At 37.8% G+C, this 20,384-nt stretch overlaps 3 protein-coding genes and 1 pseudogene across 5 annotated transcripts; 2 read left to right on the forward strand and 2 right to left on the reverse strand.

Moving 5' to 3' along the window:
- Nucleotides 1-1,329: 1,329 nt before the first annotated feature.
- On the reverse strand, nt 1,330-5,974 carry LOC129364374 (UDP-glucuronosyltransferase 2C1-like; annotated as a pseudogene).
- A 796-nt stretch (nt 5,975-6,770) lies between these two features.
- Nucleotides 6,771-8,969, reverse strand: LOC129364375 (UDP-glucuronosyltransferase 2C1-like). Of its 2 annotated transcripts, none has more exons than XM_055036954.1 (2): nt 8,891-8,969; nt 6,771-8,564 (listed from the first exon to the last, which is right to left on the reverse strand). In XM_055036954.1, exon 2 carries the CDS (start codon nt 8,451-8,453, stop codon nt 6,981-6,983), a length of 1,473 nt encoding a protein of 490 aa, XP_054892929.1. In that variant the 5' UTR covers nt 8,454-8,564; nt 8,891-8,969; the 3' UTR covers nt 6,771-6,980. The 2 variants fall into 2 exon arrangements, with proteins under 2 accessions (XP_054892929.1, XP_054892928.1); XM_055036953.1 differs by having other exon boundaries at nt 8,855-8,931.
- A 1,173-nt stretch (nt 8,970-10,142) lies between these two features.
- On the forward strand, nt 10,143-16,552 carry chrna5 (cholinergic receptor, nicotinic, alpha 5). 2 transcript variants are annotated; one of them, XM_055036552.1, is made up of 9 exons: nt 10,143-10,427; nt 10,668-10,805; nt 11,330-11,407; nt 12,912-13,063; nt 13,146-13,190; nt 13,792-13,901; nt 14,007-14,184; nt 14,264-14,959; nt 15,096-16,552. In XM_055036552.1, the coding sequence occupies exons 2-9, from the start codon at nt 10,712-10,714 to the stop codon at nt 15,252-15,254; spliced, it is 1,512 nt and encodes a 503-aa protein (XP_054892527.1). In that variant the 5' UTR covers nt 10,143-10,427; nt 10,668-10,711; the 3' UTR covers nt 15,255-16,552. The 2 variants fall into 2 exon arrangements, with proteins under 2 accessions (XP_054892527.1, XP_054892528.1); XM_055036553.1 differs by lacking the exon at nt 11,330-11,407 and having other exon boundaries at nt 10,146-10,427.
- Nucleotides 16,116-19,934, forward strand: LOC129364111 (UDP-glucuronosyltransferase 2C1-like). The gene is made up of 2 exons (XM_055036550.1): nt 16,116-16,125; nt 18,046-19,934. Exon 2 carries the CDS (start codon nt 18,053-18,055, stop codon nt 19,658-19,660), a length of 1,608 nt encoding a protein of 535 aa, XP_054892525.1. The 5' UTR covers nt 16,116-16,125; nt 18,046-18,052; the 3' UTR covers nt 19,661-19,934.
- The last annotated feature ends 450 nt before the right edge of the window (nt 19,935-20,384 follow it).

The following is a 20,384-nucleotide window of genomic DNA, read 5'->3' on the forward strand; positions in this document are numbered from 1 at the left end:
ACATTTGTGTGCAGCAATTAGATTTGCCAAAATGCTATAAACTATTTCAGGATTTCGGTAGCAAAAGTCTGAACCAAATTCAGTGCAAATTCACCCATTTGATAACAATACAATACACTGACATAATCAATATTTTGACTCAATTGGACACAATCCATCCTAAGGCAGATTCCTATGCCAGTTGGGAGAAAGTCAATTAAGGAAACCCAGTAGAGTTGATCTTGGAGCAATGCCCCCACCAGAGCAAAGGCGTGCTTTGTTTTGATAATAATATCTGCTGTGACTCTTTCGTTAACTGTGTACATACATCATTTCAGGGCAGTCCGCTGAATTATGAGACTGGGTGTCCTTGTCTTTGATCTAAATTACTCCAATGCAGTCACAAGGCCCCATTTCTTTTTTGTTGTATTCTAAACTGGAATGCATCAAATCCTCAGAGCACACTTTGGTTGGTGTGGCAAATCTGTTTCTCATGCTCCTGCACATGGTAGAAAAAAAAATTATACTCTGGGCCTGTCCTTTACCAGTTTCTAAAATGTGTACAGAAGAAAATTCATTGTGTATGAATTCTGTGCACTCTGGAGAATCTGCATGTTCACCTGTCAGGAGTGTTTGTTGAAGAACTACATAGCTTTTTGGACAATGTCACCCTTGTCCAAAACATGGAAGACTTTTAAGTCCTTCTTTGCCGATTGCCAAAACTGATTTAAAGACAAGGGTAAGGTCACTATTCAGACTTCATGCCACAGGACCTCTTTTATTCCCAGTTTTCCTCCGTGATCCACAAACAGCTTACAGTCTACAGTTATAAGCACAAAAAGTATATAAAATGCAGAGGTTAGGAGCTCATGCTCTTTACCCCAGTGAATGCTACTAAGTTATGATAACGTGTGCAAAGAGCAAACATAATAAACTTGCTCATTGACAGGACAAATGTAGGTACAGTTAAAACAATGTGTCTCTTATCACCATTTCAAAATGGCATTACCTGCTTTTCTAGTTGCTACCTGCTTTTCTAGTTGCTTGGTATTTCTATACAGAAGACAACCCAAACACAAAGGAGTAAAAATGAGTGCACTTGCAACTACAGTGCGATAAAGTGTGTGCAACATTATCACTAACATTAAAGGCCCTCAGACATTTATATCAAAGACATGGTGTTTAGTTTCTATGATTGTTTTTTTTAATAATGTAAAATAAAAACTGTAATGAAAAGAAATTTATTTTAGTAATGCAGTTTAAAAAGTGAAACACATTAGAAAAATTACAGACTGATGATGTAATTCCTTTATTTTTGTTCATTGTGATTATTTTCAATGTCACTTAAAATGGAAAGTATGGCTCCTACCTGCTTAACAATTATTATCCAAAGACAATATAGAGCCTTATTAGAATATTTTAATTTAGAAAATAGCTGAATTAGCCAAGCAACTGATTGACATAATTTAATCAGAGAATTTGTAAATGTAGCATTGTCAAGTTTGGTATATCATACCCACATGCAACATGATTTCAAAGGATAATGTCCTATAATCCGTTTTTGTTGAAACATAAAATATTCTGCTATCAAACACAAGAGTGAGACAGATTAAAAATATTTTAAATAGTTTATTAATTTCCTATGTCAATCAAAAAACATATTTTTATTTGTATAAAATCTTATAAAACAGTACCCTACTTTGAATAACAAAGTTCAAAATATTCCTCTAAATTAAGAAAACAATTGCTTTGATACCATAAACATGCTTTTATTCCCAGGCAATATTGTTACACATAAAGGACACAAATATTATTCAAGTTTAACTTTACGTCTGCACACAGATTTCCATAAACACCTGATAAACATGACTGTAGCTAAAAGCGTGAGCATCACTGCACCCATCAGGAACAGGACTACGTCTACAGAGTGGTAAACATACCAGGGCATTCTGTAGGACTGAGCTTTCAGATGTCCAGCACCTTTGTGCCTAATGACGTATTCTATCCAGAATAGGGCAGTATCGATTGGCTTCATTGGCTGATCTTTGTGCAGCCTGGAGAGTCTCTGCATGTTCTGCCTGTAGGATGTTTCATTCAAAACTTCTTGCATAGCTTTCAGAAAGCCATCATCTTTGTCCACTGCCCTCCATGTAAGAATTTTAGCTCCTCCTTTCTCTTGCAAGCGCAGCAGATTGTCGTACTGATCATAAACCAGAGGAAAACCCACTACTGGGACACCATGACACAAGGCCTCCTGGACTCCATTTGTTCCTCCTTGAGACACAAATAACTTTACCTGAGGATGTCCTAAAAGGTCTTTTTGTGGCATCCACTCAGCCAGTAAAGTGTTGTTACCCAGAGTAGATGGCTTGGGGCCTCTAAAACTCCAGATGACTTTTTGTGGCAACTTCGCAAATGCTGCTGCAATGCTATCTGCAAGGTCCTCTGGAAGTTCATCAACAAATGTTGAGATGGACATGATAATGACTCCATGCTCTCCAGAACTCTGCACAAACTCCTCCATGTGATCAGGAAGTGGTTCTGGAGGCTTACAATGGAACCCTCCCATGTACACAACATTAGGCATTGTGGGACGTGGGTAATCAAAGACAAAATCGGTTCTCATGAGCCAGATGTCTGCATCACTCTGAATCTGATCAAAGTCACAATCAGGTCCAAGGTACTTTTCACAAAGTGGCTGGTATACAAACTTAGATGCAAGCATGCTTTGCATGTGAGTCAATAGATACAAAATGATGTTTTTAACTCTCTGAAAAAAAGTCATTATCAGTGAGGCCAGATCCTGTCATAGGGATGTAGGATAATGGTGAAGGAGCAATGGCAAAATGAGCTTCTTCAGGCATTAACCAGCGAACGTTATAAACCAAAGGGAGATTCATGTATTTGGCCAATATTGCCCCATTACCCCAGCATGGATCAGTAAGAACCAGGTCAAACTTGGTCTCATTTAAAGTCCTCATCAACTCCACATTATCTAGAAGAGCTGGAACAAATGAGCTCACAGAACTGTAAATATTAACATTTTTGTCGAGCAGATCTATTATCACCTGGAAAAAACTGGTGAGAGTTAAAGTCCCCTGTTCAAGTTTTATGAAGACAGAAAACATTTTTTTCAATAAGTCTTCATCTACCAAGCTCTTTTCTACTGGAACTATGAAAGTGTTGTAATATAAGGGATTATCCTTGATGTACCAGGTTTTGCTAGCTCGTGCAACAGTTACATTGTGTCCCCTGGAGTGTAGAGCTTTAAGAAGAATTTCCATGTTTATCCAGTGGCTTCCTTCAGTAGGGAAGACCAAGATGTTGCCACCATGAGAGCAGGTGGGAATCAGAATGAGCAGGAGCAACACACTGCAGCAACAGACTGTCTTCATCTGAAATGGAGAAAAAATGTTTTTCAGTAAATAATTTCAATAATATAAAACAAAAATTAATATAATTTGCTAATTCTAATCATTTTTTGACTGGAATAAAACTAATGCAAAATGTGTTAGTTCAAATACAAATAGTTCAATTACTCATATATTCTTTTACATAATAGTGATGGTTTGCATGCAATCAGTGATACAGAACTCATACATTTTAAACATAAGGGAATTTAGAGCTCATCACTAAACATCACTTAACTTTCCCAGTTTCATTGTTCAGGTGTATTTTCTCAGCAAATGCATTTTTACAAGTTGTATTTTGGTTTCAATTTGACATAAATATGGAGGACTAAAACATTTAAAGGATTTAAAGTGTACTCATTCCAATTACAGGGCCTCGAACATTAACAATTGAATAATAATTAGAAATAAAAGCAGAAATCTATATTTTTTTCAGTTTTTCCCCTAGTAAAACAATTATCTACATAAATCAAAAAGGATGAAAAAGTCGCTTTAGATTTATAATCTTTGCATTCATAAACTTATAATTCTCTCTGGGAAATAATTTCTTAAGTTTTATGATTTCTATTTAAAAAGTAATCAAACTATTTTTCAAAGATTGCTGGAAATAATTTTATGTCAGATAAATCTGTTTTCCTGTTATAAATTTTCTATTGATGAAGCAAATAAACAAGTTATCATAATTATCTAAAAAAGCAAGACCACTATTATCACGACCAAAGTTGAAATATACACACTATTTGCCGGCTGAAATGTAGTCAGAGGAAATGTAAGCTTTTCTTATTTGAATATCATGGGATTTGAGGGCCGCAACAAATCTGAAGTTGTAGAACAGATTACATGTGGAAACAGGTCTTGACAGAACTGGATTTACCACGTTAGGGATCTGTTATAACATGCATTGCTCCCTGTAAAGCTTTCATGTGCAAAAATGTTCAGTAACAGTTTCCAGAGTGCCTGTCAAGTTTCCCGTTTTGTATTTTTCCTCTCTGACCTCTCCTCCACTGTGTCTTGTTACAATAGTTTTCTTCACACCCACCCCACTTTTCCAAGTACACTTCGCTGCAGCAAACAGAAAGGGGGGTGGGGGACCGCTGTCAGTCTCATACCTTATTTGGAAATGGGACCATTGCATTCCTGCTGGTTTGGTCACATGAGCTGCAGACTAATACACAATCTCTTAAGAATACTTTCAATGGTGGGTAAATTATCAGGTAAATAGTGGTGAAACCAAAAAGAACTCTGTCTCAACTGTTTGCTGAAAGAACATGGAAGACGACAAAAAATATTTTAGCAGAGAGCATCCATCCTTGTTTTTTGTCAGTTTGAACCTGACAAACTAACACGTTACTGTGTTAAATGAAGCGTTCCTCTGACAACTATCGATATCTATTAGAAGCCATTTATTGACAATGCAATAATTATTCTTAACCAAACTAATAATAACATTTACCTATGGCTTGCTAAGTGTTTTGCTCTATTCACAAAATGTTGAGAATGTGATTCCATAAGTATAATTTTTTTAAAATCTTTTTAGAGTCGAATGAAAATTTCCACGTTGATGGACAAAATAGTTTCATTTTATTTTTTTCCATATACAAGTCTCTACCAACAAAAAGTCTCTCTGAATAATATACGTAATATAATATAAAGTGTGAATTTTTGCTTGTATTTGTTTAACAATCTTGGTTGTAACAACCTGGGCTGTTATTCTTCTGGACCTATTTTATTTGTTTGTTATTGACTTTTGCTCAATTAAATTCCTCATGTATATATTGCATATGGTATTTTTATTATAGTTGATCGTGTTGTTTTTCAAGTCTCCTTGTTTCTTTTGTTCCTCTTATAACTAACTGATGAAGATAGATATTATTTATAATGTATAAAAACATTTTTTTATGTAATTTAATTAGCTCCACATCCTTAAGGAAATTTAAAAATATGGTGTTTTATAAGATAGTTTATCTTTTACAGTCACAGAAAAGCCGAAATTAATAGTAAATAATTAAGACTTTACGGAATCCTGATTTAGTAACTAGATTAGTTGTGTTACCACCCACAAGCCACTGGAGGCAGTAGCAAGCCCGAAAAGATGTGACTAAGGAGCAGATTTAGAATAACACCGAAAGCTACAGAACTTGTTAAAAATTGTCAGCTGCGCTGAAGTAAATAAAATGGAGTCGTTCAAATACATGCTGAGAGTGAAAATCCATCCTAAAGGTAAAAATTTATCAGATTTCAAATAAAATGAAAACGGGAGGCTTCGGATAATATATGAAATAGCGCCCCCTTCACTTTCGGAGTGCAATGGTTCTATTTCCACATAAGGTATGAGACTGACCGGGTCCGTCCCTGTCCCTTTCTGTTTGCTGCAGCTCCGCTCCGTCAGATAAACATTTCCCGTATTCTCAAGTCCAAAACTTGACAGGTTTGACAATCAGACAGGAGATTAAATAGATACCTAGACAGAATTAGCTACTTACAGTTAGTCTTCTCAGTCCAGACCACACGTGGAAGCTGCTTTCAGTGTGCTTCCGGATAATCTCCATTCATGAAAAACATGAGGTAGCTACACACAACCTTCAGTCCAGTCACGCCTACCAACGGTGTTACCCAGTAATAAACTGAGAACAATCGGAACAGACTGATAAACACAAATGACGTGATATGAAAATTAACTGACTCGTTTCATGAAGTTTAGGGATGAAATCCGGTTTTGAAACGCTGTTACATACAACAATGATGACATGAAAACCGTGCAAAAGCAATGAAAGGAAGCAAAAAAGGAAAATTCACAGGAAGTCACCGAACTGAGCTTCCTTCTGGCTGACAGAAAATATTTTCTCCATGGCGACACAGTGCCTGAGACTTGGTACTGGGTGTCATTCTACAGTCTCGGGAAATGTAGAAATGTAGAAATTAGAAACTGTGTTGGATACTCATATATTTGCAGCACGATACGCCTTGTGATTCAGCTAGATTGTGTAAATTTCAAACACATATCAATAAATATTTCAGCATGAAAATCAATCTAAGTACATCAATATCGTTAAAATTATAGACATTGTCAAACTCACAGTTGAAGGGTTTCTGTATTTTATGTTTTTTTCCTACATATTATGGTGTTTTTAAGTTATTCAAGTGCCCAAAGGTCTGTATTATCATTAATATTGTTTATTTATGTCAATATTGGTTGCATCCAGTGCACAATATTTATAGATTTTTATAGCACAATGTTTTATTCTGTGATGAACAGTTACTTTACTAAATGAAGTTTGTAACTAAAATGCTATTTATTTCAGTACAAATTGGAAAACGTTGTTTAAAAAAGAAAATAACATGTATGCATATATATATATATATATATATTTAATACCATGAGGACATTCTGGATTACAATACAAAAGTAAAATGACATTTTCTTAGCCACCAATATAATATTGAACAAAACCCATTTGTAGTATTGTTAGACTCCAAATATGTTTCAATACAAGCATTCAAAGAGTCCATCAAGTTAATGTTACTGCTTTCAATCTTGTCTCCAGCTTGTGAAAATATTCATAGTGCTAAATTAATGAATATGTCTAATCATTACTCAAGTTTTACTTTACATCCACACACAGATTTCCATAAACACCTGATAAACATGACTGTAGCTAGAAGCGTGAGCAGTACTGCACCCATCAGGAACAGGACTACGTCTACAGAGTGGTAAACATACCAGGGCATTCTATAGGACTGAGCTTTCAGATGTCCAGCACCTTTGTACCTAATGACGTATTCTATCCAGAATAGGGCAGTATCAATTGGCTTCATTGGCTGATCTCTGTGCAGCCTGGAAAGTATCTGCATGTTCTGCCTGTATGACGGTTCATTCAAGACTTCTTGTATGGCTTTCAAGAAGTTGTTGTCTTTGTCCACTGTACCAAGTGTAAGAATTTTAGCTCCACCTTTTACTTGCAAGCGCAGCAGATTGTCATACTGATCAAAAAACAAGGGTAAACCCACTACTGGGACTCCATAACACAAGGCCTCTTGAAGTCCATTTGTTCCCCCATGAGCCACAAATAGCTTTACCTTAGGATGTCCTAAAAGGTCTTTTTGTGGCATCCACTCAACCAGTAAAGTGTTGTTACCCAAAGTGGATGGTTTGGGTCCTCTGTAGCTCCAGATGACTTGTTGTGGCAACTTTGCAAAAGCTGTTACAATCTCATTTGCCAGATCATCTGGGAGAGCAGGCACAAATGTTCCTAAAGACATGACAATGACTCCATGCTCTCCAGAACTCTGCACAAACTCCTTCATGTAGTCAGGAAGTGGTTCTGCACGTTTACAGTGGAACCCTCCCATGTACACAACATTAGGCATTGTGGGACGTGGGTAATCAAAGACAAAATCGGTTCTCATGAGCCAGATGTCTGCATCTATCTTTAAATGGTCAAAGTCACAATCAGGTCCAAGATATTGCTCACAAAGTGGCTGGTAAACTTGCTTAGTGACCAACATATCATTCATTCGGATGATATAGTATAAAATATTGTTTTTAACCCTTTGGAAAAAGGTCATTTTATCTGTGTAGCCAGATCCTGTGATTGGAATATATGATAATGGTGATGGAGCGATGCCAAATTGACCTTCTTCAGATATTATCCAGCGAACATTAAAAACTAGAGGAACGCTTAAATATCTGGCCAAAAGTGCTCCACTGCCCCAGCAGGGGTCAGTGAGAACCAGATCAAACTTGGTGTTGTTCAGGGTTCTAATTAACTCTGCATCATCCAACATGGCTGAGACATATTCACTCACAGCCTTATGAATCTCCAGGGTAGTGCTGAACATCCCAAGCGAAGCATAAGGGAAACTGGTCAAAGGTAAAGCCCCACGCTCAAACTGTATGATGTCAAATATGATTTTGGTAATGAACTTCTGATAGAAGCTCCTCTTCACGGGAACTGTGAATGTGCTGTAATATGAAGAGTTATCTTTAATGTACCAGCTGTTGCTGGGGCGCATAACAGTCAGGCTGTGTCCTCTGGAGTGCAGAGCTTTTACTAAAACATCCATGTTTATCCAGTGGCTGCCCTCGATAGGAAGAACCAGTATGTGTCCTCCTTTGCAGCATCAGGAGACGAGGATGAGCAGGACCAAAGCCCTGAAACAGTAGATTAGCTTCATCTGAAATACAAGAAGCTGACTGTCAGTTGACAGAGAAAACAAAGATGTGATACAGATTATTGAACATGTGAGCAAAGCAAAGCTACCACACATTATCTGTACATGTCACGTCCATGTAGTTATTGATCATAATTCAATAACTCCAGCTAAATGTTAATAAACAACAGTATGAAAGTGATTTGAAGTCTTGAGAGCAGAAAAGCTTTCTCTGAATTTAAGAATGCAATTACTGCTTTCCGGTTTTCAGCAAAAATGTAAATCATTTGCTTTGTTACCGTCATTAGTCTTACTTCAACTGAATTCGAGTTTAGCTGCAACATACGAACATGAAATCATCAGGTGTATCGAGTCCAGTCCACTAGCAGGTTCCTCCCTGTTATTACGCCATTCCGCGCACAATCCGGGTTTTATGTCCACGGAAACAACCTCATGGTGCATTCAAGTATGCCTTGTACACTTGGAAATTAAGTTGAAGGAAAATTCCATGGAAATATTCCGTCCCCTATTTTCATATCGCATTTTACCACAGTCCTATTCTGTAGCATATTTCATAAATAACATCCTTTAATATCTATAAACAATAATATGCTTTCTTAGATAGTGTCCAAGGAAGCGTTGCTGATCATTTCAAATATATATTTTGTAATTACTGGAAAGTAAAACAGTTTTAATGCACAAAAGCACATACAATGGTTAGGATCACACGGAAAGAGCTTTAAAAGCTTTGTCCAAGTAAAAGATATTCTTTATGACTTTATAATATAATGCATAAAAATGACCATTGTGAATTATGTTCATGTTTTGGATTAACTAAAACTTGTAAAATACTGTAAAACTACTATCAAATCGTCGATTGTGTTATTTGCGAAGCATTATTTGAGGCATGCAATGATGGAAAAATGTATCTCTAAATGAAATCACGTTCCCGTGTACTTGAATGCAACACAGCGGTAAAACGCTACCGTAACACCGAGGGTAGACGTGCATCAGTGAGTGTGCATCGACAACAAACAATCCCATTCCTTTTTGTTGTTGTAAACTAAACTGGAATGCATTAAATCATCTGAACACACATTGCTTGGTGTGTCAAAACTGTTTTGTTTTTCTTTATCATCCAAATTGACAAAAATAATTGCTTGAAATACATCTGTATGTAATAAATCTGTATACAACACAGATTTAACAGCATAAGATTGGATTGAATTTTGAAGTTTCTCACATTGTTGAAATGTTAGTGAACACAGAAATAGGCTCAAGATTAGAAATAGTAGATGCTTGGTAGTTGCACCACTTTGATGCGTCCCTTCACATTTACTCCACAACAGAATGGGTTACTACAGATATTTGTAATAAGATTCCCTGAAAAATGGCACTTACACCTCAATTGTTTTTTTTTTTTTTTCTAATTCCCATAAAACCAAAGAAAATGTCTTATCATACCTGTGCAGATGTGGATCACAGGAAACTTTGGAAACATTGTAATGGTAATGGGAATCAGAGCTCACAATTTACCGCTTTGGTCTAAGCAGCAGGTTGGTTGATTCAGAGGATGACTATTACTGCATGTGATGAGTGGCTGGATTTCTCAGAGCACAGAATGAGAGATGCTGCTTGTGGTGGAGGGGCTGAGGAGCACTGTGAGGAAGGAAAAGGAGGGAAAGGAGGGGTGAGAGGAGAACAGAATACGTTGCCTGTGCACAACTGGATGCAGCCGGGAGTGCACTAGCGCCTGTGGGAGGCAAGAAAAAGAACCTGCCTGGAATGGAGGAGAGCGATGCAGCACAGCTGCTGTTGTCAGGACTCCCTCCACCTTTCATCTGCCGCCACACTGGATTCTGCGTTAATGAGAAAGAGTCAGAGCAGGTACGCATCCAGCCTTTGCATGCTGTAATATGGACTGCATTTATTTCTTGTAAGAGGTTTGTGTTTGCAAGGTGAAGGTGGAGGGCATTCCTGATTTATGGAGGGTGCTATTCCTGTATTAAAAGTGTCATCAGTACAGTGGCCAGTGGAAGATGCATGTAGGCATGATAACTTCAGGTTATTGCCAATAAAAATAGGTGATTTCTTAGTAGACTCAATTTATTTCATTACTATGGACAGCTCTGGGATGCCTAAGAGACCAGCTGCTTGTGTTCAACTTTGACATGATGCTTAGAGCAGGAGAGGCGACCACTTTCCATGTACTGCTGCTGATGCTGCTTCCATCTCTGTGCTGGTACCACCTGTGTCACTCTCTTCGTAAGTATTGTACTGTATACATGAAAAAGCTCTTATTTAAATTATTCAAGTAGAAAAAAGGGATACATATTATTGCTTTCTGTCAGTACAAAATATAATGCATCAGGTACTATACCTAATTATGAAATCCAGGTGATTTTTTTTATATGGGTTTGTTCTTATTTGGCTTACAAGGCATCTAAGAGCTGTTCTGAGCAGAGACGTAAACAACTGACAACATGAATGGATAAAGCTGAAAGAGTAAATACAAATAAAAACTGCCAGGGAAGTTCTGTGTTTATGGATTTTTATATTCAGACTGCCTTAACCAATATTAATTATCACTAAAGAGCTCCATATCTGTAATGAGCCGTCCATCAAATTATGTCATTACTCCTGCTTCACTCCTGATCAGTAACATTATTTATCAAAATACAGTGGGTAACATTAAATATTAATTTTACTCTGCAGCAGATGTCAGTTTAGTTCTGACAGATTAAACTGCACAGATTTTATTCATTGTTTTTTTTTTCTTTCCCCAACAGTACCTCAGGCCACAAATGACATTTCCAAAAAGAGGAAACAGCCTAGCTCGTGGATGGCATGTTGTAGAAGAAGACAGGGTGATCCAGAATTTGTTTATCACACAGCCACTGGCTGAGCATGTTTTCTGTACTGGTGATACACACCTTTGTGGCCATCATTATGGTGAATTTTCAGCTGCAGTACTTTGAATTATTGACGCCCCAATGAATTTTTTCATTGGGTTGTCAGAAGCTGCAGAAGCTGCAATGGATCTTATTTGGATTTTAACTCATAAAACAACTCTCTAGTGTGCATAATTCTGAGGTGGAAGGAAAAGGATACTGAATTCAGAAAAATGTGATTTTCAGCTTCCCTGACTCAGCATTTTGCAGGACCACCTTTGGCTGTAACTACAGCTGATGTCTATATAAGCATGACACATATATAGACAGGCGTATTTACCCATTCTATTTTTAATTGGGTTAATCAAAATAAGTTTACTGGATGGAGAACAGCTGTGAATACCAGTTCTTAAGTCCTCACATAGATTTTTGATAAGATTGAGTCTATCATGTCATATAATATATTATATAGTCCTGTATCATGAAAATATGAACTTGTTTGTATTACATTACATTACATAATAGCATTACAGAATTTTCTATGCAGCCCAAAGAACTCAATTTTGGTCACAACTTCTTGTACAAAGTTGCTTTTCCTCTACATGCTTTGTGGTGTACTGCAAATGACATTCTTCTCACCATGCTCGTATAAATCCCAGATTTGGGGAGTGCAGGACTATTCTCTTGACAGATTATCTCACATGAGCTGTGGATCTCTGCAACTCCTTAGAGTTAGCATGGTACTGTAAACTGCTTCTCTTCTCACCAGCCTGTTAAGACTGCCCTGTTCTGGTTAGTTTTGCACTTGTCTGATATTATTTAAGATTTTCAGATGATGCTCTTTACTAATGTGCTGAGGCAAAGTGCAGGGGCCTTTAAATTATTTCTAATGAGACTGAATATTCAACTTCCTGAGACTGGATTTTTGAGCTTTTAGATTTAAAGGAGGCTAAATTAATACACAAAATCCAAAGGAGGAAATGAAGCCGAAACAAATCCAAAAGCAGAGCAGAATAGGAGTTACATAATAAACTAACAATAACTGAAGGAACCAAAGGGAAATATAATGCAAATGTAGAGGAGACAGGTGGACTTTTCCATAAATCCTGGGAAATACTTGGATTCTAATATCCATCAATGCCAGTCCAAATAAATATGAATGGGTAAGGTCAAATGTAAGCTTGCGGGAGAGGCTCTTCTGTAAACCAAAATGCAAACATGAAGCTTCTTCCTTACGACTGCAAGAAAAATGTCAGAGCTTAGTGTCTGGCTTTGCTCCTCAAAGGAAGCAGGCAATCATCATGCCAATTTTTTATTATTAAATTGAAACACAAAACTCTTAATTGTTTTAATTTACAATTTCAAACCACTGAGGTGTCAAGCAGTCAGGCATAACTGTGACATAATGTAGAAAAATCCAGGATTTTTTATTTCATATTCAATCTGTAAAGTGTGTTTTCTGTCTTTTTTCACATCTCAGAGGCTCCAAATCTCTCCTCCTATGCAAAAGCAGAAGATAAACTGTTCAAATACCTCTTTCAAAACTACCAGAAATGGGTTCGTCCAGTGGAGTACCTAAACCAGACCATCAGCGTGAAGTTCGGGTTGGCCATCTCCCAGCTGGTTGATGTGGTGAGCTTAAATTTTTTCTGATCTTTGCAATGGTTCTGAAGGTTTGAGTTATAGTCAGTAACCTTTTGATTTTCCCTTTCAGGATGAGAAAAACCAGTTAATGACAACTAATGTTTGGATGAAACAGGCAAGTAAAGTAATACATACATAAATAACTGATTTTGGATTTCATTTCCTGTCCTGGTGAACCTATTTGGTGCTCATAGCCATTTTGTGTGTGAAAGTGCTTTCAGTCCCAGTAGGTAAGCAGAAGCAGTCTGTCCCTCTGTGGGGATTTTTTAATCAGCTCTGGTGGCATTTCACTGACAGTTCTCATCTATTTGAGCCAATTCGACCTTGTGCCCACACACCTGCTTCCCCATGCCCACTCCATCCCCTCTCCTGCTCCTGTCAGCTGTATATGTGGATCCTGTGGATCTTATAAATTATTAAACCCGGCGCTTTGTTTCAGTTTGGATATATTGTACCACAGGGATAAGTTACGTCATGCCACATTGGGAAACTGAATGGCAGGGGCAGATGAGATGATCTATTATTCCCAAAATGGCTATGTGTTCAATTTAAAGCTGTTTTTAGCCTGTTTACTTTAACTGTATATGTCAGGTCAATGCTGTGGGATTCTAAAGCTAAAGCAAACAGAGTTGTCTCCCATTTGCGCAATGTCTTCATTGTGTAAAGGAAATTGCACCTGTATTTTTTCCTGAAATTATTGATTCTCTATTGTACAGGAATGGGTTGATATGAAATTGCGATGGAGCCCTGAAGACTTTTTGGGCATCACAACCATCCGTGTTCCCTCAGACAGGATCTGGCTTCCTGATGTTGTACTTTATGACAAGTATGTGACACGATAATATTAGATTAGAGGTAATAATTTAAGGGTGTTAGAAAACTGTAATCACAATACAGAGCTAAATAGCCTCTGGTTATTTTGTCTCTACAGTTCAGATGGACGTTTTGAGGGAACTATCACTAAGGCTGTCGTCAAGTACAACGGAACCATTTCATGGAATCCACCAGCCAACTACAAGTCCGCCTGCACCATCGATGTCACCTTCTTCCCATTTGACCTCCAGAACTGTTCAATGAAGTTTGGATCCTGGACCTATGACGGCTCACAGGTGAGTCTAAATTTCATTGAAAGTGCACAGTGCATTAGCAGTGATAACCTGTTACTAATTTTATGATGTATTCTTATAGGTGGATGTCCTTCTGGAAGATTTTCATGTGGATAAGCAGGATTATTTTGACAATGGGGAATGGGAGATAGTGAAAGCAACAGGCAGCCGTGGTCTCAGAACTGATGGCAGCAGTTCCTATCCCACCATCACCTATTTCTTTATTATCCGTAGGCTGCCTCTTTTCTACACTCTCTTCCTCATCATCCCTTGCATCGGCTTGTCCTTTCTTACCATCCTTGTCTTCTATCTGCCCTCAAACGGTGGTGAAAAGATCTCTCTCTGCACCTCTGTGCTGGTGTCACTCACAGTCTTCCTCTTGGTCATTGAAGAGATCATCCCTTCGTCTTCCAAGGCAATCCCTCTTATTGGGGAATACCTGGTCTTTACCATGATCTTTGTCACACTCTCAATCGTCATCACCGTCTTTGCCATCAACATCCACCATCGCTCCTCATCAACACATCATGGCATGGCACCGTGGGTGAGAAAGATTTTCCTACATCGGCTACCTAAGCTGCTATGCATGCGCAGCCATGTGGACCGGTACGCTGCAGCCAGAGTGCCTGAATCAGAAAGAAATATTGGATTAGGAAATATAAAAAATCCAACTCCTGAGCTCACTCCACTTCTCTACACCCAGCACAACCTCAAAGCAGCTTTGGAATCTATTCGCTACATTACCATGCACGTGGTTAAAGAAAACCAGGTCAGAGAGGTGAGTTTGACCTTTTTCAACATTTCTCATAAAATGCTCAAAAAGAATAACAATCATTAGTCAGTTCCAAAATTCCTCATCACTAAGCTATTGGTAATATTCTTAGAGGTTGATTTGTGCTTCTTTTTTCCTACAGGTGGTGCGAGACTGGAAGTTTGCCGCTCAGGTCCTGGATCGAATGTTTCTGTGGGCCTTCCTTCTGGTGTCAGTTCTTGGATCTGCTCTCCTTTTCATCCCAGTCATTCACAAATGGGCCAGCATCATTGTCCCGACTCATCCCGGCAGTACTCTCTAGAAACGTCTTTAATCACAATGGGAAATGAAAGAAAAGCACATTAACTGATCTTCAGACCATCTGAGACATTTTAATGACAGTGCAGACTAGTCACAACATATCTTTGCATTTGATTTCTGAGATTCAATTGTGCCAGAAATAATGCTGCAATTCTGAACACAGTTATGACTGGACATGTGCATTTTATGGTATTATTTGTACTATTATTCTAAACTTGTTTCTAAAGAGCAGCTGGACAGGAAAAGCAACAAAAGAAAACATAGATACATATTCTAGTAGTTTAAATCATGACAACTGTCATAGTAATGGACAGGACAACATAATGCAGGAAGAACATGTCCTTTGAGTAAAAGCATGTCATTAATATGGCTTTCTTTTTGTTTCATTTTGTTCTATTTTGCATTTTTCTTAATGCGTAGATCTGCAGAATATTTTGCATTAGGACACTTGTAATTCTGTTGCATAATTTCAGCAGTAAAACGCTTTTTCTTTTTATCATAAGCTTTCTAAAAAGAGGCATTCTGGAAAACATTTTCTGAGCTAAACATAAGAGCCTGTTTGCTGACTCCCTGCAGATTTTCTTGGAAGGGCTTAAAGTTCCCCTGCAATCTGTTTCCTTCCAGAGAAAACATCTTAAATTCCTTCTAAGCGTGGGTCACATGTTGTAGTAAAAACAAATTTCAGGCATGATTTTGGTCTTTGGGCTGCCCAACCAAAGTATTGGAGAGCTACTGTAACAGAGTTTATGTTGTAGAATTCCACTTGCTTTATATTATCAGTGCAATGGGAAATAGCGCCCTCCTCTCTGTGTGGCTGGTTATATGTTGCTGGCCCCTGTAATCAGTGCCAGTCTATGGAAGCTGCACGAGAGGTGAGTTTCATTCCTCAACACACAGCACGGAAAAGTGTTAGAAACACATAAAATATCATTTTTAATAACTTACACCAATAGTGTGCGACTACTATTTACAATTTGTGTGCCTGGCACCAATTTTGTACATTTAGTTTTGTTAATATTGTGAAACACTTTCTGTGTTAAGTTAAAGCTACCGGTAACATGACGCTCTGTTGTAGTGTGCTGAGGGAAGCTGAGCCATTGCATTGATTCCAACCCAATTTGTTCTCATTCAGGTACATCAATTATTATTGTATTTTTCATTGAATGATGAAAATATTAATGTTTTACTGTAATCAGTGCCAGTCTATGGAAGCTGCACGAGAGTGTGCTGAGGGAAGCTGAGCCATTGCATTGATTCCAACACGATTTGTTCTCATTCAGGAAATAAACTGCCTGTTCACCCAGAAACTTGTGTCGGCCTGGTATAGTGGAGTGAAGCAGAACCCGGTTACACTACTACCCTGAAACTCACTAGTTTCAGCGACATGTCTTGTATGTTTTGTAAAGGCCTCTGCAGAGCTGAAGGACTTATGAGGAATTCAGTCATTTGAGTTTTAGCTTAACATATAGAACAAATGTTCTGTTAACTGGAATCTACTTACACACTAAGAATAGTCTTTCTTGTCAGTATTTAAAATTCACAGCTCTCCTTTCATCCAGACTCTGCATTCTTTGAACAGGCTGTAAAAGAGCCATAGTAACAGCATACCAATTGTCAGGAAATTAGTTGAGAAAACAACTAATTTGTCACACCAAACTGTGTCACAATAGCTTTATTACAGGCACATAGGCAAGATCAAATTCTGCAGCACAAATATTTGGTCACATTGTTAAGAGGATGTGTGGGTTTTTTACTGGATCATTCATGGCCACACACCTATATGATAAAATATTCTCTTGTATAAGGTTAAAAAAAGAGCAAAATGCCTTACACAGTATTTTTCTGTTATGAAAGGCAGAAAAATAAGACAATTTTCCAAAAGACAAAATATTGATCAATTAAAACTACAAAATCAGAAGGTCATGAAGACAGGAGAAGTGAAGACAAGAGTTAGCTCAGCTACACCGTAGAGGATGCTCATTTGAACAGGATTCAGAATCCTGTTCTTCTGGTCATGATTTACTGTATATCTCATGATTCTAGATGAAGGTCAGAACACATGAGACTATGGCGTCCCAGTCACTGGAGCTGACTCTTAGTCTGGCTATATATATATATAACATTTTTGGGTGTAATTAATGCATTTGAACTGTTCTTTTTTCATGAAAGCATGATTTTCCAAAACAAAGAAGTCAAAATTAAAAAATCAAATATACACAAACCTAGCCTTTTATTTTAATACATATCCTTTAGTCTTTGATCAGGATTGTACAGTGCTATTTAGAAATTCTGACATAGGATTGATCATTCAGAAAACAATTAAGAAAGTTTATGTTTGTGTGCATAAACTATAAAAAAAACATGCACATGAGCTACTTTTTATTGTTTTTCCAGCTGTTGTCACATTGCAAACCATGCCAACAATGGTCTGCTAATACGCTAAAGATGACAATAATTGTAAAGGTAAAGAAAAGTTCAATCAAAAAAGGAATCTCAGATTGTAAGAACAACCTTGATTTCAGAGCAGACTTGTTGCACAATGCAGAACAAAGAGACCACTTATTTTTACTGAACAGCCTCCCTCACTAAAGTAAGCTAATCCATAATCGCTTTATACACGTTTTTCAATTGCATTACTTGCACAGAACATAAGATGTTTCATACAGAAAACCAAATATCTCACTTTACCTACTTCATTCAAAGCAGGTATGTAATGGATTTTGTTTTCTATTTTCTATATAAAACAACATGTCTTAGCTAGTTTGTGAAATTATATATTTTTTTTCTTTTAGGCTAAAGATGAAATCCAGGGGGAAAGCCACAGCATATCTTTTCCTAGTATTCGCAGTATTCCTTTCATGGAGAGTTGGTCATGGTGGCAGGATTTTGATTATTCCTTTGGAAGGCAGCCACTGGGTGAATATGGACATTATGATTCAAGCTCTCCACTCCCGTGGGCACTCTGTTGATGTAATAAGGACCAATAAAAGCTGGTACATCAAGGACGACTCTCCATACTACAAAACCATCACGGTTCCTGTTGCCAGAGCTTTCAATCATGATTTCATCAACCCAATCCTTAGAAAAATTTTTGCATTAGAGAGAGGAGAGAGCTCTGTCATGAGCTTCATGAGTTTGCAGGTTGAAATGTTTAAAGCTATGTTCGACATGCACGGAATGATGTGCAAGATGGCCAGCACAATGTTGGAGGATAAAAAGTTTATGAATGGTTTAAAGGCAAAAAAGTATAACCTGCTAATGACTGATCCTGCATGGGGAGCTGGAATAATGTTAGCCCATGCTCTTAAACTCCCTCTAGTCTATAATGTGAGATGGGTTACCAGTGGGGAGGGACACTTTGCCCTTGCACCTTCTCCTTTATCTTACATCCCAATGACGGGCTCAGGACTGACAGACAAAATGACCTTTATACAGAGAGTCAAAAATCTCCTTTTCTACACCATCTGGGAAGTTCAGGACACCTTTCTGATCCGTCCCCAGTATCAAGCCATCTGTAATCAATTCTTTGGCTCAGATGTTAGATACAGTGACTTGTTGCGGGGAGCAGACCTGTGGCTCATGAGAGTGGACTTTGTTTTTGAGTTCCCCCGTCCTACCATGCCAAATGTCATCTACATCGGGGGCTTTCAGTGTGAACCAGCTAAACCTCTTCCTAAGAACCTGGAGGAGTTTGTTCAGAGCTCTGGACAGCATGGCGTCATCATCATGTCTCTTGGGACTTTTGTTAGTGAGCTCCCTTTAGATGTGACAAACAAAATTGCTCAAGCTTTTAGTCAGTTACCTCAGAAAGTAATCTGGAGCTATAAAGGTAGCAAACCGGCCAGTGTGGGAAAAAACACTTTACTGGTTAACTGGATGCCACAAAAAGACCTTTTAGGACATCCAAAGGTGAAACTATTTGTGGCTCACGGAGGAACAAATGGAGTCCAAGAGGCCATTTATCATGGAGTACCAGTAGTGGGTTTACCTGTGTTTTATGACCAATATGACAATCTTCTCCGACTGCAAGCCAGAGGAGCAGCTAAGATTCTTACCCTAGCAACTGTAGACAAAGAGGACACATTTCTGAAAACTATCAAAGAGGTACTGTCTGAACCATCCTACAGGATTAACATGCAGAGACTCTCTAGATTGCACAAGGATCAGCCACTGAAGCCAATCGATACCGCCCTCTTCTGGATAGAATTTGCAATAAGACACCAAGGTGCAGCTCATCTGAGAACCGAGTCCCACAGACTGCCTTGGTATTCCTACTACTCTGTAGATGTTTTCCTGTTCTTCATACTTGTTGTTGCAGTGATTACATTTTCAATGATCACGACTTTCAGATTGCTCTGTCTTGCAAAATGCCTGACAGGAAAAACTAATCAAATGAAGAAAAAGTGACAAGCTCAGTGTTTTTTTTAATCATAATTTACTTTATTTAACTCTAGATTTTTTTTCCTCCTATCTGTATTTTATTCATTTAAACTGACCACACGTTGACTGAATGCTGTGTATGATTTAAATCTCTTGTTTCACTTAAGTCTTTAAGGGAAGTAAGTAATTCCTGTAAGTCATTCTGCACTGTTACATGTCAGGTGCAAGATTACTCATTTGTTTTACTCATGCGATAAAAACAAAGTATGCAACAACCAGCAATAAATGCCTTTTGTCTTAAGAGGGAATTACATGAATCATATTTAATATTGCATTTCAGAGTAAGTCATTTAAGAGTTCAGGTTAATAGCGACATCTACTGGTTAGTCTTGAAAAATGCAATTCCCCGGGTTTCGTTTACAAACTAATGTTTGTAAATGTATTTATTTTCACATTGCTGGCTCCAAAGTGGACTTTTTCAAAGAATTTAATAGACATTTTCTTATTCACTTTACAGAAATCAAGTGGACATAGTGAACATTGCAGCCATAAGTGTATTAACCAAAACAGTATTGCCATAAACATTCAGTATTTACAGGGCAAAAAGTGAAACACATTGGTAAAATTAAATCAATTAAACACATATCTAGTTGAGCCCAAAATGCTTCACAAAGTACACATAAGTACTCTCCAATAGACAAATCAAAAGCAACAAGAAACCAACCCAAAATAGTAGAATTTGCAACCTAAT

This window comes from Poeciliopsis prolifica, unplaced genomic scaffold (assembly GCF_027474105.1).
Source record: "Poeciliopsis prolifica strain line A6 unplaced genomic scaffold, Auburn_PproV2 SCAFFOLD011, whole genome shotgun sequence".
Lineage (NCBI taxonomy): Eukaryota > Metazoa > Chordata > Actinopteri > Cyprinodontiformes > Poeciliidae > Poeciliopsis > Poeciliopsis prolifica.

Coding starts and splice junctions, on each gene's coding strand:
- chrna5 (XM_055036552.1), top strand. CDS start 10,712: ATGATGCTTAGAGCAGGAGAGGCGACCACTTTCCATGTACTGCTGCTG. Junction 13,064..13,145: donor TCTCCCAGCTGGTTGATGTG/GTGAGCTTAAAT, acceptor TTTCCCTTTCAG/GATGAGAAAAACCAGTTAAT. Junction 13,902..14,006: donor GATGTTGTACTTTATGACAA/GTATGTGACACG, acceptor TTGTCTCTACAG/TTCAGATGGACGTTTTGAGG.
- LOC129364375 (XM_055036954.1), bottom strand. CDS start 8,453: ATGGATGTTTTAGTAAAAGCTCTGCACTCCAGAGGACACAGCCTGACT.
- LOC129364111 (XM_055036550.1), top strand. CDS start 18,053: ATGAAATCCAGGGGGAAAGCCACAGCATATCTTTTCCTAGTATTCGCA.